This window comes from Convolutriloba macropyga, chromosome 3, assembly GCF_964194025.1.
Source record: "Convolutriloba macropyga chromosome 3, txConMacr16.3, whole genome shotgun sequence".
NCBI lineage: Eukaryota > Metazoa > Xenacoelomorpha > Acoela > Convolutidae > Convolutriloba > Convolutriloba macropyga.
The window spans coordinates 39,922,597-39,946,805 of record NC_134470.1 but is presented as its reverse complement, the minus strand read 5'-3'; the positions used below and the strand labels follow the sequence as shown (position 1 = coordinate 39,946,805).

Sequence of the window (24,209 nt, the reverse complement as noted above, 5' to 3'; positions counted from 1 at the left end):
TTGCGTCGCAAGCGGTTCCTCTTGCTGATGAGCTGCTTGATTTCTGATGTGATGTAGCATCGCGTCTTCTTTCCTAGTTTGGTTCTTGGCACTGTCGCTGTGGCTGTTTCTATTACAAGGGCAGTGAACTGTTTGGCTCTTTCAAGCGTGTCGACTTGCAGTTTGGCATCTTGCAATTTGTGCTCAAGAGTAGCTCTGAACTCTGACAGGTTGTGGTTGGGCTTCCATCTTTGCCTTCGCGCTGGCGGGGCTAGCCTCTGGGTTCGGCAGAAGGCTTGGATGAGAATCGGCAGGTGGTCAGATCCGCCAATGTCCTCTTTTGTTTGCCACCGTAGTCGGTTTGTCCATGTCGTTGGGGCAAGAAATATGTCTGGGGTGCTAGGATTTCCAGTTGAGCGGTTGTGTCTCGTCGCTGCTCCACTGTTCAGGCATACAAGGTTTGCGTCGTTCATCCACTCCTCTATTCTGGTGCCCCGGCTATCCGTTGGCTGGACGGGGTCCCACAGACTAGAATGGCCATTGAGGTCGCCGGCTATGAAGCAGTCCACACCTGTTGGGATGTGGTCTGTCACCATGGTTTCCTCTTCTGTAGCTCTGTTCGGGGGGATGTAGACGTTGCTGATGGTTAGCCAATTTCAGCTTGGTCTCTTGGACAAGGGCGATGTCAATCTTGTCTTTGGCTAGTCGGTCTCCCAGCTCCACCCATTTAGTGAGAAGTCCGTCTGCGTTCCACTGGAGGATACGGATTTCCGTTCGCTGTAGGGTTTCCATTCTTTGCGAGAGTTCAGTGAGGGGGCGGGAGGGTGCTGCAGTTTGTGGGGAGGGCGTGTCACACTTGCAGGCCCAGGCTTCCGATTGGGCAAAGGTTTCTACTTCGTCTCTGGTGTGTTCTTGGCGCATGAGGCAGCTTTTGTGCGTCTTCGCTGGGCAGGATCTGCATGAAATGGGCCTCGTCCCTGAGGCGATGGTCTTTTTACAGGAGCTGCAGGTTATCTTCGTTCCTTTTGGTAAGGTTTGCTGCCTCAGGAGGTCCACTTTCCGTCCCGCTATTGTTGGAGTCTGGTTTCCGCTCTGCTCCGAACAGGTCCATGGGAGGTTTGTGTTACGTGGTAGGAGGCTGCATTTGTAACCTTTGTGGGTCAGGTTGTCGCATCCAGGTGAGTTGCATCGAAGAGCGGTGGCGCCTGCCCTGAAGAAGGTGTTACAACTGGAGCAACTGGCCCCGGTGGGGCTCCTGAAATCTTCGGTTGGAGTGGGGACACAGGTTGCCGAACTGTGGTCCGGGCAGGTCCACTTGGAGTCTTGGCAGTATCTTGATTTCCCGCTGCATCTTTGCTGTTTTTGGGAAACATTCTCGCACAGCTCGCACTGCACAACGGGTTTGCCTTTGCCAATCGTCTTTCCGCATGGTCTGCACTGAGGGCCAGGGTTTGTCTCGACGTCTCCGGCTTGTAGGAGGATTGAGAGGGAGTCATATGCCGGATCTATACTCGCCTCTTCCGAAAACCCGGCTGGTTCCTGACTGAGGATGGGACGGGCGTCCCACTGCGTGGCTCGTTCGTATCCTTTGTGGATTCCCTGTGTCGCCGCGGGGAGGCCCAGCCAATTGGCCCAGGTTGTTGTTGTTGTTGCTGTTTTTGTTGTTGTTGTTGTTGTTGTTGTTGCTGCTGCTGTTGTTGTTGATGTTGTTGTTGTTGTTGTTGTTGTTGTTGTTGTTGTTGGTGGTGTTGGTGTTGGTGTTGGTGTTGGTGTTGGTGCTGGTGTTGGTGTTGTTGTTGTTGATGCCTGCCAGCCGCTGCATTGATGGCTTTCCTTAAGGTCTTTTCCGCGTGATAGACATTCGTTGGTCTGTTGTTTCTTCAGTTTTAATTCATTGTCGTCTTTAAAACTTGCTCATTCAACTTTGCAAAGTTCGTGGTTTGTGTGTGTGATGACGTCAGGTAATGGTTAGAACTATTGGTATATGGTCCGAGCCTAATGCTTACTCCATGCGCCAGTCGATATTCATTGCTATGCTTGAGCGGGCGAGACTGATGTCCAGCAAGCTTTTTCAAGAATCAGTTACTTTTGTGCTGCCTTTTCGTTTAGTACTTATGATTATAGAGGTCTATTTCACTTGCAATATTGCTACCTCCTGTGTCTTCTGGTTGTTTCGAGCGCCATGGAGGTCTGTGAGCATTGAAATCACCGACAAGAATGCAGTCATCTAACTCAATTAGTTTACCGAGGTAGTTGGTATGTAGGTGTTAACTGGTTTGATGTAATTACCACCTGCGGTGAGTTCTATGGCTTGGACTTCTAGGTGTTTGTCAGAAGTCTGAATTTTAATTTCTTGTATCAGAATTGTGTCCTTGATAATAAAAGCTACCCCACCACCTTTGCCTCTTTCTTTTGGCTTATTTTGGATAATCCAGTAGAATCTATTTTGGTGAAAAATGATTTCGCTGTCACTATCGAACGACTGTTTACTAAAGACAAATGACTAACAGTGTGGGCAGCAGGCAAATTTCGAAGCTACCCGTTTTTTAAAAGCGGCGTAGCGACACCAGGGATTATTATTGGTCTTGTGGTACTTTTTTAAGGAACCATCGTGAGTTTACGAAACAAAGGGTAGTTGCGGAGGGCAGGGGAGGGGAAGGGAGGGAGGGAGTAAGGGAGAGTGTAGTGAAATTTAAAGCCTTAAATCAGAAGAGTGAAGAATGGCATTTGTTTAACTGCTAAAAAATATGGAGCGAAAAGTGGATCTTGTTCAACTGCTGTTATTGAGAGAGCGAGAAGTTGAGGTAAAAGTTTTGTATGAGCGACCATATTTTTTTTGTTCAAGTGCTGTTTTTCTTCGGCTATAACTAGTCTTGTTCGATTTAAATTTTTCAATGAGCTGTATAAATGGTAATAGGGTTGTTTTGATGGAATATGAAGTGCTATGGTAAAATGAGTTTAATCTATTTCGGTCATTTCTTTGAACTTTCTGGTTATTTAGGCCATTTTTGGGAAATTTTTAGCCCGTTTTTCTGACTTTAATTGGGATTTGAAAATGGACGCGTATTTCTCGTAGGCTATATAAAGTACAAAAGGGTTGATGTTTGTTAATTTTTGGTCAGTTGTCACAGTAGGAATGAGCCAGTTATTAATTGCTCTCGAATGAGAAGCATTTATTGTAAACGCGTGTCTTTTTCCGACTCGAAGAGTATTGGGAATCTACAGTTTTTTTTTTGCTAGTCAGGACTTGAAAGTTCACGTTTGTTTTCGAACGTTGACTTTTGATTTAGGATGTTGACTTATGTTTTCGAACAGTGGACCTGAAAACTAGCTTAGTTTGTAAAATGTAATTAAGAACTCATGGCAATATTCAAGGTTAAAACTATCGCCCTCCACCAACTATCCCCCACACCTACCCCGCGCACACACACACACCTAAACCCCACACCCCAACTAGCCTCACCCCCCAATTTGCCACCCCCTAATTCTTGTGATACTTATTAAATTGTTTCAGGATATTGTATGCTGCATTGACTATCTCGGCGACCTAACATCCTTGCTATATCTATCAGTATTGACCATGGTTTCAAAAAGTGCAATGCTGAGTGCAGTCACGAAGTCAACGACTGTTGATGCATCAGTGAACGAACTATTCAATTTCGTGGTAGAAGATATAACCCACAAGGACTAGCGAATATCTCATTCGAAGGACAGATGAGTCAAATAACTATCAAAGACAGTGAAAGGAGAGATGCGAAACTAAAGGTTGCTTGATCTTCCATAACTTGCCTATGGGTGTATATAGTTTATATCTAGCGGACGCTGTTGCTTTTATCCGTGAAGTGCTGCAGGTCCAAATATGCGAAGATCTGAGGGCGGGTCATATATTCGGCCCAGGAGCTAAGGGGAAATTTCCGAAAATCATAACAAAATTTTTGTACAATGATCAGAAGGACCGAATCTGGAAATGAAAAGCTTTCCTGAAAAAGTACATCTCTCAAAAAACCTTGTGTTCAGCCTGCCACTCCTATGTCATCACGAATGACGCCAATTAAAAGAAGTTTCAACAATCTATCGTCTGTTTTTGAAAATACAGATGTATATGAGCTGATCACTGAACTGAAGTCCAGGAGGAATGACAGATGCTCTGATTGATTGTGATGGCATTAATGGCCAAATCACCAAATGTCAAGCAAACTGTATTAGAGGACAATGTGACATATCGGATCGAGTCACCATCACCCGAAAAGTAGCGCCATCACCAACTTACTGAGGAACCTTGATCAAAATTTTGAAATGCTGCACGTTAATATACGAAATACTCTTATTTGGAATAAATCTATTGATGTTTTTACAAAATGCGAGATGAATAAGAAAGCAGCACGAGCTTGAGGTATTAGTAGATAACCTTGAGTCTCCACCTGCAATTTAACTATTACCGAATCATGGTTCTATAGTTCGAACATTGCTACGTGCTACAGGATAAAAGGTTAAGAAACTGTTCTTTCAAAAACAAGGCAAGGAAAGGGGGTGGTATAACGCTTCAATTTGTAGAAAAAATTCATCTAATTGAAGAGAATCCATGTTCAATAGACAAAATTATTCTGGGTCAAGTTGGTATCAATGGAAATCCCCTGTTGCTATGGATCTTAGACAACCCCACGGTCAAATAAGTTGCATTTTGTTGCTCAGCTGGATCATGAATTAGAACATCTCTCCCGTATAAAGAAAAAAGTCATTGTAATGGATGATTTCAACATAGATATTCTCCGTGATGACCAGGTAACCAGAAGTTTTGTAGAGATAGCAAATCCATATGGGTTTTCACTGTCAGACTTTGAACCGACCCACATTTGTCACTAAAAATGATTTTTACACCATTTTACTTTTCTTTTTCATATTTCTAAATATGTAGGGTTAGATTGGTTTTGTGGCACGAAACTTTGAGTCGTTTCCGGTATTCTACGGGCTATGTTTTATGCAAATTTTTTGCTTGATAGTTTTGCGTTTTTCTAGATTAATCTTTGACTTCTTAAGTAATTTTTTCACGCACTTTATTTTTGATTGGTTTCAGTTGCTCTCACTCCGAAATAAATTTTGTTTTTCCAAATGTAATATGTCTAGGCTTGTGAATACTTTATGTTGTTATGTCAATCTTGAATATCTTCTGCAAATGCGTTGTTTCAATGTGTTGCTCGTCAAAGCTGATTTTCAAAAAATCAAGCAAAACGATTGTTGAAGACAAATGATTGTTTTGCTGCTGATTGTATTTATCTTCGAGTAACTGATCAAATAGAATACTGGTAGGATATCTTCAGTCTTCAATTTTTCGAATACCTTTTTAAAAATCTGCTTTCAGCTTTTCAAAATCTTTCACTTTTTGATTGTTAGTCACAGGGATGACAAAAAGTTTCTTGGGCCAATAACCTGTGAAGTTTACGCGACGGTAGTGCCCAGGGAATTAATGTGGGGAGAATTCCTTCCATTGAAAAGCAAGATTGTCAGCAAACCCATTTTTCAGCAAGTTGTTTGGCTTTCCAGAAGTCATAAAACATTTATGAGTTCCAGTAAAATAATGCATCCGAAATAAGAATAGCTTAAAATACCAAATTTCAGTCGCCTGCTTTTCGACGCTCAATTTTATGCATTAACTGCTTTCGACTTGCCCGCCAAAACAGCTTGCTCAGTCCTATTCCGACCTCTTGATGCAAACAACTTCTTACGGCAGGTGTTTAATTTTGGGTGTATCCCAGCGGAGAGTTGAAAGGGTTGTATTGAAAATTAGGTATTCCTTTCCTACATATTTGGATAGCTATAGGATCTTGTTTATGTCACACTGGATTGAGCAACATTATCTTCATGAATCTGTTCATTGATATAAAAAATAATTCATCAATGTGGCTCCCAAGACTTCGGGTTATCATTTTGCTTGTTGAGAGCAAATTTCTGAAATGGGCATACAACCATAATGACATAGAGCCCACTGGGTCGTCAAATTACTTCTAGTGTTCGAGCTAAGAGATTCAATATAAGTTGTCGCAGTAAAAATGATTGTTTATCAATTAACCAGAAAGTTTAACTCAAGATTGACTTTTGGTGTTTAGATGACGAGAGTAGGGAGGAAACGAGAGTTACAGTTTGTGTAATTTGCAAGAAATCTGCCCATCTGTTCACGTGGAGTGAGAGATCCCACAGTCTGGTGCCAGCTGGAGGTGGACCTCTTCCATCTCTGCCAGACTTCATGCGCAGTGCCATTTTGACACAGAAGCACCTCATATGCGGATCCAGACAGCAGTACTACAGAATCACGCTGAGTTAGTGCCAAATGTTTGGAAAAATGAAGCTAACGCTCAATTGGAATTGTTCCCCTTCCTCCGGAAGAAAATGGCTGTCTATATTGGATATTTTTGCACCTTTATAATTGTTTGTATAATTAATAGCCGCCGTCAGCCTCTCAACGGCTATTATTTAGGCGCTCTCCTTTTTTTACAATTCAAAGAATTTGAATTGTATTGGGCGCTGTCTTTTTTTAAGATCTGTTCACACATTTTCATGATTGTTGAAGTCAAATTGGAGTGGTGATTTTGGTTACTCCGAAACAGCGAAAAAGCGAGTGGTTTTGCGGAGTGAATTTTTTTGCTCTAATTTTAAAGTAGAGTGAGAAAACGGTGTTTGAACTAAAATTCGCTTTCTCGCTAGTGGTTTTTTGTTCACATGCGGCAATTTCACTGTGGTTTTTACTGTTTTTTTTTAATTTTTTGGATATGATTTTGTTCTAATTTTTTTAAAATTTCGCGATCCATTCATAATTCATTCTAGGCCTATTTTTTATTTGAACCAAATTTTCATTTCTCACTGGGGGGTTTTTTGTTAACATGCGGCCTTTTGACATGGATTTTCTGTTTTTGTATTTGATCTGATTTTTTAGAGATGGTTTTCTCAATTCACTCATAGTCCGTTCTAGGTCTAGTTTTTGTGTAGTCGATGACAATTCTTTTGAATTGTACGTCAGGACTTGTCCTGCGATGTTTTTTAATTCGCTTTACTTCTTGATCCCGTTTTTCGTTTTACATAAGTCACGACTTTCACGTTTGACTTCTGACTTAATTCACTCACTGTGTCAACTGAATGGTTTTTAAATTCATTCACTCAATGAATTACGCAAGATAGTGAATACAGTCAAGGTCAAAGGAGTAAAATCAAAAGAGACGGGATAAACCGATAAAGCCCGGTCATTAAGTCATTGAGAATTAGGTTATCAAAGTTTATTAATAGCCGCCTCATCTTCTCAGCCGGCTATTATAGCGCTCCTATTTTTTTTACTTCGTCGAATAAAAAAATTTTTTGCTTTACCTCATTTTGCCGCTTTTTCAACATTTTGCGTGATATGTTTTTGACTTCTCTAGACTAGTTTCTCTCTTCTCTCATTCTGCTAAAAGTGATTTTGAACATCAGTTGCTCAGCAAAGCAATTCAAAATGAACAGAGTCAGTATAAAAAATTGAAGTCAGAAGTAGAAACGGGATAAACCCATAAAGCCCAATTTTAGATGCCCGCTATTTGAACGTCGTTACTATAAGTCTTAGTTACCATCTCTAATGCTTATTGGTATTGATAGTAGCCCCTGTAGCCTCTCTCTAAGAAACAGAAGTACGTTATCTTCAACTACGAAATGCCATCAAAATAAATCGGACTTAAAAAATGTTTTTGTACAAAAATCTTTTTTTTTCAATATCTTCTATTCTTTCAATCCCAATCGTGCTTTTTGGAATCAACGGCGGCTATTTTCCGGCAATCTGCCGGGTATGTTTAATTGCTCTCGAACGTAGTTCATAGCAATTATTGTAAACGTGTCTTTCTTATGCAAAATTTTCGCTTGACAATTTTGACTTTTCGAGTGATTTTTACGCCCTTGACTTTTTGCATTTCGCGTGATCTAAAATTCTCTCTCAATCACAATTTCAAGCAGCTGAACTCAATTGATAGCAATTGAATTTTAAAAGTCAAATGAGAAGTGCGCCGAAACTAGTGTCATTTTTTACTTTAAATCTCAATAGTGGTATATGTTAACCTCTAATGTGGTTATTTGAAGCCCACTATAGAACTTCCTAGTCCCATTTAGGCTCCCCCTCCTCCCCCCGACTGAAGCAGGCTGCGATCGATTAGAGCTCCCACTAGTCGTTCAAGAGCAATTCTTCCGACGTTTAGTCGGTTATGTTTGAGTGTTTGCTAGCTGACATTGGCTCTGAGCTTATTAGCTTTCAGTTTAGAAGCTGAATTAAGGATAGTTCTAGAATCCAACTGAAACTGCATCAGAACACTTTTTGACGCTAATTGAAAAAAATGGAAAATTTATCGTCAATTTATCTCCTTTTTAATAGCCGCACAGCGATAGTTGGGGCTATTATTGGCCTTCTCTTGGATTTTTTTATTTCGTCGTCAAGATTTTTTTTGCGATCATATGACGTCACAACCACTTCAAATCTGCTTCTTGTTCATTCGTTCAATTTCAACTGAAGTGCGTGCGTGACGTCTCTTAGTGGAGCGAGTTTTTTGTTCATTCGCATGATAAAATTTTTGGTCACACTTGACTTACCTCACTCTCAAAAATGACTTCCTCACTTTGAAATTGACTTTTAAATTTAATTCAAAGAGATAAGGTCAAATGGGTATGTGTCACTCTAAATGAAGGTTATTTGAGAGCAGCTAATTGAAGCAGCAAAAACTTATACAGATTTTTAATATAACATCAAAATATAACATATCAGCCTTCAATGAAAAGTTTTTTGGTCTGTCTTTTTAGTGTTTTTTTAAGACTGCAGATCTACAAAGCTATTGCGGCTATTTTCTGACAATCTGTAAGCAATGTTTTTTCTGTTTCAATCCCTATGTGCATCAATCGCGTCAACGGCGGCTATTTTCCCGCAATCTGCCGGCTATGTTTATAATAAGTAGTACAACATCTTGTACAATTTTTTATTAGCGCATAAACTTGTCGGACGATTGTATCGTTGACGTTAAAGCTATTTAAACTTTACCGGTTTTAATTATATTTGGTAGATCAGTTAAATTATTAATGGCCACAGGTATAACTCTTCATCCGGCTCTTATCGTTTAAGTAGGTTGTCTAACTGATCGTTGTTCACATAGAAACTGAAGGCGTTTACAATCCGAACGACTATTTTCCTTAAATCGTTGGTTTTGCTTGAGTGAATACAAAAACGAATTATAAAGCAGATAAAAAAATAGTAATAATAAAAATCAATCAGAATTGAGACGAAACATGTTTTTCACCAGATTGGTGTTCCACTATATGGAGAGATTTAATTCTAACAACCTTGACGCTCTCTTTGTTAAAGGCAGAACTCGTCGATGAGAGGCTTTTTATTGTACTTTTTCTGCATTAAGTCAATATGATCTTTGCTGAGAATTGTTAACCGAAAAATCTTTATTTGCTCTCGAAGAGAAGCAATTTTGTAAACGCGTATTTTATGAAAATTTTTCGCTTGACAATTTTTTGATTTTTTGAGTGACTTTTTGTCCTTGACTTTCTACGTTTTGCGTGATAAGTGCGCCAAAACTGGTGCCATTTTTCACTTTAAATCTTAATAGTGGTATATATTAACCTCTAATGAGGTTATATGCAGCCATAGTGAATTTCTTAGTCCCATTCAGGCTGCACCCCCCCCCCACCCCCCCGACTGAAGCTGGCTGCAATTGATTAGAGCACCCAGCTGGCGTTCCAGAGCAATTCTTGCTACGTTAGTCGGTTGTTTATCAGAGCGGGTGAGTGTTTGGAGATTAGTTTTTGCTTGTTTTCGTCTTGTGAATCAACTAATGTTCTTCGAAGATTTTCAACCTTGAGTTGTTTTTGTAACTGTTGTCAAATTGCCAATATTGACCGTTATGCGCTGCCAATATTGACCGTCACGTGGCAAATTATTGTGTTTTTACAGTACGTTAGCTTAAAGGAAAACCTCGATATCAGAGAAAATAAACCCAGAAAACTCGCCAAACGGATTTTTTTTACCCTTGATGTGCTTTCTATTATTGACAACTGTATATGAAAAATGCGTGAGCTTGGAAGAAAATAATGTGAGCACACTTTAAGCTAAGGTATATGTTCAATTGGTGGGATTTTTTGGTGGATATGTTTCCGACAACTTTTTTCGTAGCAGAAATTAAAGAACCATCGAGAACAAGTTGACTGGAGGCATCTGTTGCAAACCCGATAGACTCGTGATCGGAGAGAATAAACTTCGCTGTACTGCGAGTAATTGTTTTTCTCAAGATAATTCTTCTCATAGAATTAAATGCGTTTTTGGCGTATTACATTTATTTTTGGAGGAGATTACCCGGCTTTTTTACTTTTGGAGGAGATTATCCGGTTAAGTTTTGTTAGGCCATGTAGACGTAAAGTTTCAGAAAGATTGTAGCTGCAAGCACACAGTTGCTTCATAAACTGATACGCTATGCTTTTGACGTCGTCATTATGGTTAACGAGTTCGAATTCTGTAGTCAGCTTTTTTAAGTTCGCTGATCATTTTTTCCATTGTGTGGTGCAATGCCATCTTTTGGTTAAATCTACGCTGCGCGGCTAAATTCACCCTGAAAATGAAGTTTTTTAGCTTGGGCTGCAGGTACTTCCAAGGAATCGTCAATTTTGCTTCTTGGTTCTTGGCAGCGGCTTCTTACAAAGGCGCGGTTTATTTGCTCGCTTTCCATCTCATCACAATCAAGTCATCTTTATCATTTGAGCATCGATTCTTCTTTTCTTGCTACTGTTTATGTTTTTCCTTCCCTGTTTGACGAACGGTATACGCACTTATTAATGGCAAAATCCTGTTCCAGTTTTCATACTCTTCTCACGTAATCCGGTTGCGAGATGCACTTTTCTGACTGCTGATAACAACTCAGACCATCACAACTGGAGTTTATTGTACAGGAATATACCGCAAGGTTAGAATCTTTGTTCGACAAATTTCATGCAGCTACTATATATCTAATTTTCGACGTATCTAGTTTGCACTCAGAGACTGTTATTTTGCATAGGTAGTCCTTCTTGTCGAGGTAATATAAAACGGTTCCAATTGGAGCTCCAAAATGCACTTTAGCGCTTTTGTTATGAATCTACGTCAAACCGTTTGAGCAAAAATTATTCCAATAAATTTAGATAGAAGGAATAAGAATTTGTCTCATTCTTTCATAGTTTATAATGGTATGGATGCACATGATAGAACTAGTTAAGCAGGCCACGCTTGTTTTTCAGGTATTCCAGAACTTGAGGGCTTTTTCTGGATCTTTTATGAGAATCTGGAGTGTCCATCCTCTATCTCTTTCTGTCAACATGGCGGGGCATTCCACATATATGTGCTGGGTAGTTTCGGGGGTCATTCCACAGAGGCGGCAGCTATCGTCTTCGATGGTCCCTATTTTGCGTGCCCACTCCTTATCCGGCTGATGCATGTCTGTTATTCCCTTGACAGCGTATTGTCGTAATTCCTGCTGATTCCTCCTTTCGATTCGTACATTTCCCTAGCTAGCGGATGTTGGACAATGGGTGGGCGGAAGTTTCTTCTAATTGACGCTTTTGCTGCTTCAAATGTTTGTCTAGCATCTTGTTCCATAATACTTACTTGGTTGGCGTCATCGGCCTCTTCGTTCCCTTCTACTCCGCAGTGACTAGGGCACCATATAATTGTGATGTTCTTACAGGGGTTGTCATGGACGTTTGTTAGGATTCCTCTTTCTGCTTGGTTGTTTGGAGCATTACTTAGTTTCAGTGTCTGTGTTCTTTGAAGGAGCGATTTCGAGTCTGTGATGATGTCTACTTGGTTTCTTCCACTGCTACTTGGCTTCTTGGACTGCTACTTCTATTGCTTTGTCCATTGCTTGGGTTTCTGCTTGGAATGATGATGTCCAGCGGCCAGCAGGGAATGAGAGCTTCTTTGGTGTTTCGTTGTTCCTTCGGATGACAATTCCAGCTCCACCACTAGTGTTTGCGTCTTTCGCTGATCCGTCTGTGTAGATCTTTGTTTAATTTCTTTCTTTGATTACTTTTTCGGCTTGGGTACGTTGTTCATCTTTGTTTTGTTTCTTGGTTACCATAGTTCCGATAAAGTGTACGTTGTTTACTTCTTTCCATGGTGGTGGCAAGTTGGGGAAAGGTTCTGTCAGATCTTGGTCTAATATTTGGTTCCACATTTCCTTGGTTTTATTTCTCCAACCGCATTTCTTGGTTCTTTGTTGTCCCGATTTCTTGGTTACGTTTGCTCTTGAATTATCATCTGGGAGTCTTAATGCTTTTTCATACGCAAATGTTGCATTTTGACAGCTTCTTGCTGATATTGGTGGCAAGTTACTTTCAAGAAGTAGAAGTCCGTTTGGTGTTTTGAGTTTGCCAGTGATGACTCTGCAGGCAAATCGTTGGGCTGATTGCAGTTTCTCTATGTTTGTCTTGCTCAGCCAGGGGTGCCAGACTGCACTAGCGTATTCTATAATAGATCGTCCCGTCGCTATGTACGTTTGTCTTAGTTGCTGCCTTTGGTATCCCCATTTCGTGTTTGCCATCTTGGTTAAGGCTCTTGCTCTTTGTTTCACTTTGTTGACTGTTAGTTGGGTTTAATTGGTGAAGGTTAGTTGTCTGTCGTAGGTTAGGCCCAAGAACTTTGGGTATTCGTCGTACTTTATTATTTGGTTCTTTAGTAAAATTCTTGGTTTCCATGTGGCTTTCTTGGTTGAAGTAGTGCAAAAGCTGGTGACTGTTTTCTCTACTGATATCTTCAATTTGTTCCTTTCACTCCATTCTTCGACACTGTTCAACGACTTCTGCTTTTCTTTCTGGGCATTGTCAAGCGATGAGTTGGTTGTGTACAGAGCAACATCAGCAAACAAGCTGGCGTTGGTTCTTGGTTCCAAGTTCTTAGTTATGTCGTTGATGTACACAATGAACAGCAGTGGACTTAAGACCGATCCTTGGAGAACGCCTTGCTCCATGAGGTTCCTCTTGCTGGTTTTCTGGTTCACAGTCACGTAGGCAAGTCGGTTGCTCATCCAGTTCTGTATCCATCGCACGAAATGGTTTGGGATTTTCATGTTTACCATTTTCATCAACAAGTTGTCCCGCCACACGGTGTCAAATGCTTGGCTGTAGTCAATCAGCGTAATGAGGGTTCTTTTCATTGGTTTCGAGTGGAACCCGTCACTGATTGTTTGTGACAGAGTAATAAGCTGGTAATAAGCTAATAATAAGTGCTCCTTCTGGCTGGTAATAAGTAATAAGCTGGTAATAAGTGGTAATAAGTAATAAGCTGGTAATAAGTGCTCCTTCTGGCTCTAAAGCCTCCTTGTGCTTGGTTCAGGAGTTGCTTGGTTTCCAGGAAGTGTCTTAGTCGATTATTTATCATTCTTTCCAACCATTTTCCGATGACAGATGTAAGGCTTATTGGACTGTAGGGCTTATTGGACTGTAGCTGCTGACAGCCTCTGGGTTCTTGTTTTTCTTGTGTATTGGTCTTATGTCTGCAAGTCTCCAGTTCTGCGGTGTTCTCGTGTTCTTCCAAGATTCGTTGAACATTTGCAGAATGTACTTCAAAGCTTCTGGTCCTAGACGGTGTATCATTCTCGGGTGTATCCTCTGGTCCTTCTGCTTTGTTTCCATTGATTCTGTGAAGTGCAGTAATTAGTTCTTGCATGTTAAATTCTGCAGTATTTTCGTTACTTGGTTGCCATTTTCTCAGTTCTTGGTTCAGCTTTTGTTGTTCTTCTTGGTTGTTCCTCCGTTCAGACTTTTTATTAGTTGCCACATGTTTTTGCTGTCTTGCGATTTGATGACCTTTTTTCCAGATGTCTTGCTTCTTGTCATTGATTAGTTTCTTCACTTTTTCATCCATTTCTTTGTACGCTTCTTCGTTGTTGTGCCTTGTTGTTTTGAGTTCATCTCTTAGTTTGATTTTTCTAGTATTTCCTTTGTCATCCATATGCTCGGTTTCTGTCCGATCTTCTTGGTTGCTATCGTCTTGGTTGCTGCTTCTAGGATTTTGGCGACTATGCATCGTTCCATCTCTGCGATGTTTACTCTTGGAAGTTCTTTGATTCGTTCGTCCAATAAGTCTCGGAAGGACGTCCAATCTGCATTGTTCCAATCCCTGGTCAATTGTCCTTTGATCCTTTCAGCTTGGTTGACTTTAGCACTTAGTTCGATTGTGATTGGCATGTTGGTCCGAATTTAGTTCCTCGTGTGTTTCCCATTCGCAGCACGTTTCCTTTTCCGGATGGCAAAGTGAGATGCCAGGCGTACTTTCGATTCCAGTTGCTGGTTCTCTTCTCGTAGGCTTTCCGTCATTCAGCAGGGCTGTTGCTCCTTCTAGGATCGTTTCCGCTATCTCATTGCCTCTATCATCTTCAATGTTTTTATGCCACAGTTGGTGGTGTGCAGTCAAGTCTCCTACGATTAGCTCATTTGTTCTTGGTTGCAGTTTCAGTTCTCTTTGTTCCAGTGAGCTAATTGAGTGTGACCTTGCAGGGGGATAGTAGAGGTTTGTTATGATTATTGGTTCTTGGTGAGTTTGCACTTGAATGCTCACTCCTTCCAATGCTTGGTTACCTTGGTTTGGTTTGCAAGGGATTTGTTGGTAGGTTATCCCGTCCCTCACTAGGGTCATGACTCCCCTCCTCGAGCTGTAAAGGTTTCCCGCAACCGACATTTACTGATAGTATTGTAAGGCGGGATCGACTTTGGTTTATCCCGTGGCAGTCTATTAGTTTCTTGTATACAAGCTGTCGATTTTGTTTTGTTGGAGGTAGTGTGCTAGCTCTTCAGTTTTGTTACTGATTCCATTTTCGTTCCTTTGTAAGATTTTTAGTTGCTTGGTTTTACGGGGTTGCGATTCTTGGAGAGTGTTTTTGAGCTCTTGCTGTTGCCTAGCTTTCTCTTCGTTGCATTTATGACATTCCAATCTTGGTTCCTAGCAGCTTCTAGGCCTTTCCTTTTGCTGCTGATGCAGGCAAAGTGATAAGCTTGGTTACAGCCGCTGCAGGTTGCTCTTGAGGCTCCTTTGTTGATTTTGTTAGCACATTCTTTGCATTCTCTTGTGATGAGCTGATTTTGTTGCGTTTGTTCTTGGTTGCAGTTGCTCCCTGTGCATTTGATGTGCACTTCTTGATTACATTGGTTGCGGTTAGCATTTAGTCTAATTGTTGTTTCACAATGTGCGCATGTTGACGGTCTTGGTTTGTCGTCGGTTTCCGCGGGGTCCGGCGATCCGCTGCAAGTGCCGCATTTCCACACTTCGATGAATTTCATGTTGTTCCGTTGGTGGCGGCTAATTTTTGCGCATTCGTGGTGGCATCTTCCCTTGCAGTCTGTGCACTGGATTCCATTGTGTGTGTGCTTCTGAATGTCTGTCTGCATTTTTCACATTTGGCCCATTCTCTGTGCATTTGTAGCAGACGAGGGAGTTGTCTTCCAACGTTTTTCTTGCTTGGTCCCGGCTGAGCCCACTGCAGATTCCTTTGATGTGGTACGGTGTTCTGCAAGACTTGCATTGGAGGTGACTCTCTCTTGTACCCTTTCCTTGCACCACCCGCAGATGGACATCTCCGGCCCTGGGTTGGGATGGACATCTCCGGCCCTAGCGATCTTCATTGCGTGGTAGTCGCTTGGCTCTCGAATACATTGGGCCTCATGTATTCGCCAAAACAAAAACCCGATCTTGGCATAAATGGCTGTAGTGATGGTGGTGTATGCCCCTCTTCGGGTCCCATTGGGTCCGTTCCCACTCTGTGTTTGACAGTTGAGGGGGTGTGGGTCTTCGGCTGTTTGGCTGTTTTGTCCGTTCCTCCTTCGTAACCTCCCGGGGTCCACTCCCACACTGCGTTGAAGTTGGAGGATTGTGGGAGCGCTGTTGATGCTGAATGAACGATTGCTCGATTGCATCACAATTCGATTGTTTCTGCTGTTTATTTACACAAGAGCAGTACCACCCACAGTTATATATAAAGAATTAAAGATCGGATTTAAAACGCTCAAAATTTTTGTGATTCAATTCTAATCAAAGGTGAATAGATTTAACCTAATTTTTGTGGAGCTCAATTTTAAATAAATTTCGCTGTTGATGCTGAATGAACGATTGCTCGATTGCATCACAATTCGATTGTTTCTGCTGTTTATTTACACAAGAGCAGTACCACCCACAGTTATATATAAAGAATTAAAGATCGGATTTAAAACGCTCAAAATTTTTGTAATTCAATTCTAATCAAAGGTGAATAGATTTAACCTAATTTTTGTGGAGCTCAATTTTAAATTAATTTCGAGCGAAAGTGCGAAAAGAGAAGGAAAAATGCCAAAAGGTCAAGGATTGATTGGAATACAGAAGTTCACAGCTAACATTCTTTTCGACGGATTTTTACTATTTCAAGTTTCATAATTTTGTTCTTTCGGAAATCCGTTAACGATTGTATCATTGTGCAGCTACTTTACCGCAGTGTTTGGTTGTTTTGGATTCATTATGGCGAAGACTTCCTGAGATGGTGTTTGCTTTTCGCTGATGAGTTTGTATCTGATAATTCTACTTGTCATGCTCCTTCCTTTTGTAATGAAGTTAACATGTTTAGGAGATGGAACTGAGAAACCCCTCTCGACTGTGGGTTCCAATATGGACTCAGTTGTAGCTAAACTGGGTTCCGAGGCCATAGCTGTTGGCCACGACAACGAGATTATCCCATTGAGTCCAGAGGGAGATGCTATCTGGAATTCTGGCATCAAGTTTGACCAAATTCCATCTCTGATTGAGTACGACGAGCCCTACATACTGGCTTTGACTGACACGTCGGTTGAGGTCCGTATCTAGCCGAGATATATAGTTCGCTTCTTTGTCGAAAATCAGTATTTTATCTTTATAGAGTGGATCACCATAATTATCAATTGCTGACTGATTATTGATTAATAGCCGCTGTCAGCCTCTCAACAGCTATTATTTAGGCGCTCTCCTTTTACTATCCAAAGCATTATGGTTGTATTAGTGTTCCATCTTTTTTACAATCCAGAGAATTTGGGTTGTATTGGTTTTTATTTGAAAATTCAAACAATTTGAATTGTATTGGGACGCTGTCTTTTTTACGGCTCGAAGAGGAGTATTGGTGGTGCTTCTCTTTGTTGGTCGGTAGTTTTGTTAGAGTGTATTTGAAACCGGAAATGAAATCCGTGAAAAGTTTTAAGGTGATTTGGGATGCTGAACAAAATTGAAGAGTGGAGCGAAAAGAGTGTTTTTTTTGTTCATACCGCTGTTTTCGCGAAAGCGAGAAATTGAGGTCTGAAATAAGATTCTGTAAGCGAGAGAAGTTTTTTGTGCACTTGAGGCTTCTTAAAACAGTTTTCAATTGCTCTCAAACGAAGTTTGTAGCAATTATATTAGTCCTGTTGGTCTTTTTTAATGCGATTTTTCGCTTGACCGATGTTTTGTATGACCCATTTGACTTTTTGTCGCTAAAACCGGGATAAACATGTAGGGCACACGGGGCATTAAGTTTCATTAGAGGCCCGTAGCCGCGTTTAGTCGTCCTTCAAGTACTTAGTGTGGTGAAGCTACTAGGAAGGCCGTAGTTTAAGGTAAAAAGTCATTTTTAGGAGTTTTTGAGCCCAAAATGTTGCAATTCTTCAAGATAAAGTTGATAAAAGTCTATTGCAAGACATGAGGACTTTTTATGACCATTTAAAGAGCTATATGTTTTGGTAATCCAAATAAAAACACGCACAATTGAATTTTCACAATTGTTTGCATGCTTTTTCTAAATGTTTGTCGTTTTTTAGCCCTAGGTGCAAGGGAACCTCCTCTAAGGTTTGATAAGTTACTGCACAGTTCCTAGTGGTAGTGAATGTTTCCCCACCCCTGCACATCGTTCCGGCCGTAAGGGCCCCGTGCAGCCAAAGACCCCCTCACTGTTGTCCCCCCATCAGCCCCAGGTGAACCCACCCCCCCCCCCCCAACTGCTCGCCGGTCGTTTGAGAGCAATGCGCCCGACGTCAGTTGGTTAAGTTTACTACTTTGGCACCACCTGCTTTCAAAAAAATTAGGTTTTCGGTTTTTTCCTTAAACTTTTTATGTTCTTTTGTCTCTTAATTTCATTGATATCATTATGTCTCATTAACGCTTTTACTTGGCATATTTGATTTTATTCAGTTTTCCGATTTAAAACGTTTTGTATTAACAACTTTAACCTGACTTGTTTTCAAAAGTTGTCTGATTTTTTTTTATCTTGGAGATCTTGTCGTTTTGTGTTCAAGATTTTTAGCATGTTTTAAAACTTGCAATTTCTTTCTTTTTTTGACATTGTCATTATTCAGGATTTCTCAGCCTCAGTTGGTAGAAAAACTACGTTGGGGTTTGATAATACGTTACTGTAAAATTTTTATTGGCCATGGAATAGTTTTCGACTTTTTAATATCACAAAATTTTAGCAATATTTGGTTAAAATATTTTTTTTCAAGTTTGATGGTTTTGAATTTATTTTCAAGTTGTTTTGGGTAATGATAATTGAGTACTTTTTATGCAGATTTTGGGTTGATTCTCGTCTGTTTTTTGCCTATTTTTGTATTCAGAGTTTTTGTAGTGGTGTTGCTGGAAGTTAGTTCAACTTAGACAGGAACTTCTTGATTCAAAACAAAAATTGATAACTTTTTTCTGTTTTTCGTTCTTCGCTTTTTATTTTATAACTCGTCCAGGTTGTTGAACGCTTGAACAGAAGTATAAATAAAAGTTTTTTAATATAATTGTTTGGAAGCAGCATATTCATAATTTATTTATAATTTGTAGCTAATTTGTGTTGAAATTTAGCAGAGCGTTTCTTGATTTTGTCCTTTCCCTAATTTCTTTCCCTTACCTCTTCCTATTTTCTTTCTTTACCTCCGTGTTCTCTACTTAATTTTGTTTTTTGTGTTCCTTCTTTTTTGTAATCGTTTTATAAATGAAATTTATACGTTCTGCTTGATCTTCTGGCACACTATTGGAGTTGAAATTTTTTATCAGATGCTGGCTTCATCAACCTTTCTGGTCAGATATTTTTTCATTGCTCATTTTCATGTTATTATTTCAAAGCAATGTGTTGTTAGGTAGGATAATCATCGTATCATTTTGGATGGTCAATCTTCGCCTTCGTATCATTTCCGGAATTGAATTCTTCCGACTACGTTTTTTTTGAAGACCTATTCACACCTTTTCATGATTTTTAAGTCAAAATGGAGAAGTGATTTTGATCACGCCGCAACAAGAAGAGGAGCTGGAGCGAAAATTGAGTGGTCGTGCGTCGCTTTCTACTTTCAAAATAGAGTGAGAAAGCGGTGTTTGGACAACCTATTCTTAGTCCCATTGAGCCCCCCCCCCCCCCCCGACTGAAGCAGGCTGCAATTCATTAGAGCTCCCACTCGTCGTTCGAAAGCAATTCTTCCGACGTTTAGTCGGTTATGTTAATGGCTTGACGATTGGTTACTGAACATTTTTCAAAGAGAATGAAATGGTTTTGAGGATATTGATATCAGTAAATTTAGCGACTTTTCTTAACTTGTCAAAAAATTTTTTAAAGTTTTTGGGTCTTTGGCGGGTTACTGAATCTTTTTTTGGCAATATAAGCGGCCACTTTTCACTAAACTTTTAGGGTTTTTCAATTTTTTTATTTTAAAGTTCTTGAAAGGCCAGTGAAATTTTCTATGGCTTATAGATGGGTTACTGGACAGACTCGTGAGACATTGAAATGGTTTTTGAAGATAATTAGATCAAGGTTGTGATCAATTTGTGAGAAAAGTTCAATTTTCTTTCGAATTAATTGAACCTTTAAAAAAATGTTCGATCTATAGAGGAGAATAGAACCTAGTCAATAGAGGCGAATGAAAAGTAGTCAATAATTTTGAGCTTGGTACTTTGTCCATGCATGGAGTATACATGTTGAATGCTATTACTGTATATCTCTGAATTTGAGAAACTACTTTTATCTGTTGGCTGGCCTTATTCAATGCTCTGCTGGTCAGTTCCAGTAGTTTTTAAGTTTTCAAGCAGTTCTTTTGATCGTATTTTACAATTCAATGCATTTTGGCGGTGTTGGATGTCTTTTTGTAAGATATGCTCCTTCAATTTTCTTTGACATTGAGTTTTCAAAACAGGGTAATCAGGATTTAAGCTTCGCAGTGGCTAATTTTAGCAGTGGCAAAACCAAATTCGATTGATATTAATTGATCTGCTAGTCAGGTAACGTAATCTTTACTTTTTCCATCAATTTTTTGGATTGTTATTCAGGTCTTTTCCTGCTTTGTTTTTTATTGAAAAATCGATTTTCCTTTTTATCGCGTTTTTTTTTGAATAAATCGCTATTTTAACGTTTGAAGCTTGACTTTCCTCATTCACTGTTTCAACTACATGGATTTGAAATTCTTCCACACTGTAAATTAAGCAATATAGTGCATACGGTCAATATCTCTTTCAATTTCGTTAATGGACTCTTCCGTAAATGGTTTTCCGATTCCATTCAGTGTCTGTTCGAGGTCTAATTTTTTGTTTTGTCAATGAAAATTCTTTGATTTATAGTTCAGGACTTGTCCTGTTGTTTTTTTGTAAGATGTGTTTACACATTTTTCTATGACTTGAGCTTTCAAAACTGGATAAACAGGGAACGCTCATTGGGCGTTAAGTTTTAGATCTTAGCAGCTGCTTTCAGTATTCTTGCGGTTGCTTATAGTGAATTTTCAGTTGTTTTGAATATCTGTTTCAAGAGCTTAATTTTTTTTGTTTTGGAGTATTGTTAAAATTTAGAGGCCAATGAAACATTTTAAGGAATGAAACCATGCTAATGAGTTGTTTAGAGGCAAAACATTTTTTCCGAAACCTGTGCTCTTGTTAATGGGTATTTTTAAATCGATAAATTTTGGATTAGTTCAGGACTTGTCCTGCTGCTCATCTTCTTACGTGAAGAGTTAGACAAATTTGCTATTTGTCGCTTTCAAATCGTCTGTTCTCAAGTAGTCATTAATTTTGGACTTGGTACTTTATCTATGCATGAAGTATACACGTTGAATGCTATTACTGTATTTCTCTGAATTTGAGAAACTACTTTTATCTGTTGGCTAGCCTTATTCAATTGCTCTGCTTGTCAGTTCCAGTAGTTTTTTAGGTTTCAAGCAGTTCTTTTGATCGTATTCCAAAACTTGCTCTGATGTTTTACAATCCAAAGCATTTGGGTGGTGTTGGATGTGTCTTTTTGTAAGATATGCTCCTTCAATTTTCTTTGACATTGAGTATTCAAAACGGGGTAATCAGGATTTTAGCTTCAATAATTTTAGCAGTGGCAATACCAAATTCGATTGATTTTAATTGATCTGCTAGTCAGGTAACGTAATCTTTACTTTTTCCATCAATTTTTTGAATTGTTGTTCAGGTCTTTTCCTGCTGTTTTGATTTGAAAAAAATCGATATTCCTTTTGATCGCGTTTTTCTTTTTAAATAAATCACTATTTTAATGTTTGAAGCGTGACGTTCGTCATTTACTGTTTCAGCTGAATGGATTTTAAATTCTTTCACGCATTAAGTTACGCAATATAGTGTATACGGTCAATCTCAAAAAAGAGCAAAGTCAAAAACATGATGAACCGAAAAAGCCGATCATTTAGTCAAAGTGCATTAGGTTATAAAAGTTTGTTAGAGCGATTGCTAGCTTACATTAGCACTAAGTTTAATAGCTTTCAATTTAGAATCTAAATGGAACTGCGCAAAAAATTAGAACACTTTTTGAAACGTAGGAAAAAAATTCTGTCAATTTACTTTTTTTTTCTGTTTCATTCCCGAAGTGCGTCGACGGCTTCTATGTTCCGGCAATTTGCCGGCTATGTTCATTGTTCAGCACAGTGTGAAATTATTTAAACAGTTGCTTTTGGTTGTAAATAACCATTTTTGATTAAAAAGTTATTTTGCATCGCGAAAAACATAATCAGGTAATGGTACTGACCAGTGGTCAGTAAGATGCTTATTTGAGTTCTGCGTAGTTTGCACTTAAGGATTTAGACTGCGGTTGCTTAACTGCTATTAGGACTTGGAGCAATTTTGAATTGAAGAACAATGTAAAATTGAGCGTGTTTTAGGTGCGTGCGTTTATGCGTGGAGTAAACCACCTGGTACAGAAGGTGGAGATCAGCTCCCCTCTCTGTGTGACCAAGTTCAAAAAGGTCATTTGGATTGCAAACAAAAAGTGTCTTTTCCGACTCGCCCAGGTTTGTTTCTTTCAACTCTTCGCCTCTTTCAAGCTCTCGAGAGAGAGAAAATTTCTCTGTTTTTAGTATATATACAAAAGTAATTTATAGAAGTAAAACACAAGTGTTTATGAATCGTGAAGGAGAAACAGAGCGGACAACGTACGGACCCATTCGGGTCACCACGCGTTGCACTGTTACAAAACATAGTAATCATTTTAAATTGAATTTGAAGGCCCCCCAAAATATGATAACTTTGTCGAGAAATTTCTGTATTTTAAAAACTGATCATGTGCTCTTCCTCGTCGTGCACCCGAACGATGACATCGATAAATTTAACTTCGAGAAGTTGCGTTCTAAACATGTTGGTAGGATTTCCCCAGTCCATGGAAATCGGCTTTGTCGTATAATTCTGTCCACCTTCAACTCACAATATGACCAAAAGAAAAGATAGGAAAGATTTGAAATTACTGTAACTTGATTATTGTTCATGTTCAGAGACCAACGGAAATTCAGATCACTGGCGCTGCAAATGATAAACAGTTCAAAATTGCTGAACTGCTAGCTGAGAAAACAGCAGAGCCCCACGAGAAAAAAATAACGAGGATAAATCTCATACGAACGCTGGACGCACTCGACAATTTCAACCGACAACAGTTCCAAGCTGCCTTTACTATCTTCAAACAATTGAAAGCGAACCCAATACATATCTTGGGTCTCTATCCAGACCTGATTACACTCAATATTATTTCCATGTTCAAATACCCACAAACTGTCAACCCCATTGCCAAGAAGGACTTGGATATTGCTATTAAGGTCGCTATTAATAATTGTGATATTTTCTTTCTTACTTTTTTATAGCTGCGAAGCTGTAAGATGAGTGGAGCTATATTACGGTATTCGTGGTTTCAAGAATTTGAATTGTATTGGGGCGCTGTCTTTTTTAAAAGCTCTGTTCACCAATTTCACAATTTTTGAAGTCAAATTGCAGTGATGATTTTGGTCACGCCGAAACAGGAAGTGGAGCGAAAAAGCTAGTGGTTTTGTGGCTTTTTAAAAGTTTCTTCTAACTTTTTTGTTTAGAAGTTTGTGATATTTTTTGATTTTTAGGGTTGTTTCCTAGTGGTTTGGTGGTTTCTTGTAACTAATTAAAATTTAACGCCAATTTGCATGTTTTTCAGCTATTTTGCTGAATTTTATGCGAATTTTTGCTATTTTTGGTTGATTGTTTTGTTTTACTGCCTTAAGTAGGATTTGAAGAGACGCATATTTCTTGCGGATTTTTTTAGATACCAAGTGAGTACATTTCTGTTGTTTCAAATTTTGAACTCTTTTTCTCAATTTGTGGCAGTTATTCGGTTTTTGTAATCTTAGAATAGCCTATTAGCCAAATTTTAGCGTATTATGACTTCTCTCTTGTGCTGCGAACATTTTATCAGTCTTCTTTGCTTAAATGGTTCTTTTTGTTGACTTTTTGTGCCCTTGTAATCTACTTTTAGTTCAATTTCGTTTTAAGAACTTTCTTATCATTATAGCTGAGAAACTGTAAGCTGTGCGGAGCTATATTGCGGTGCTGTTGGTTTTTTTTTGTTTCGTCGTCTGACCCTTTTTTTCGTTTTACATTTTGTTCTAGAACATTCTGTCGCGTCACGTTTTCAGTCACTTTCACGCTTGATTTTTCACGCTTGATTTCTTGCTTTTCGCGTGACCGAGCGTTCTGAATTTGTCTTTTGCTTTAAAGTTGGTTGTAATATAGCAGTTCATATGTGTCTTGTAGCCGAGTGGTTAATGCTGCCGATTCTTACGCCGGGGGTCGGCGGTGCGAACCTCTGCGCCGGGATAATTTTTTTTCCAAATCTGTTTCTATCTGTATTTTACGGCACGCAAGTCTATTCCTTCGCAGATATTCCGGCAATCTGCCGGCTATGTTTATTATACTTCAAATATTATTCAACTTCTCATGAGTAGTTTAGGTAGCAACTAATTCTCTGGAATTTTTT

At 39.4% G+C, this 24,209-nt stretch overlaps 1 protein-coding gene across 1 annotated transcript in view; it reads left to right on the top strand.

The window, feature by feature from the left end:
- LOC142336200 (vam6/Vps39-like protein) overlaps positions 1 to 24,209 on the top strand; it is a 46,280-nt gene that overhangs the window by 4,740 nt on the left and 17,331 nt on the right. Inside the window, exons 3-6 of the mRNA XM_075384855.1 lie at positions 6,084 to 6,293; positions 16,596 to 16,819; positions 22,102 to 22,230; positions 22,708 to 23,025. Coding sequence (XP_075240970.1) covers positions 6,084 to 6,293; positions 16,596 to 16,819; positions 22,102 to 22,230; positions 22,708 to 23,025 — 881 coding nt within the window. The remainder of the gene's footprint in view (positions 1 to 6,083; positions 6,294 to 16,595; positions 16,820 to 22,101; positions 22,231 to 22,707; positions 23,026 to 24,209) is intronic.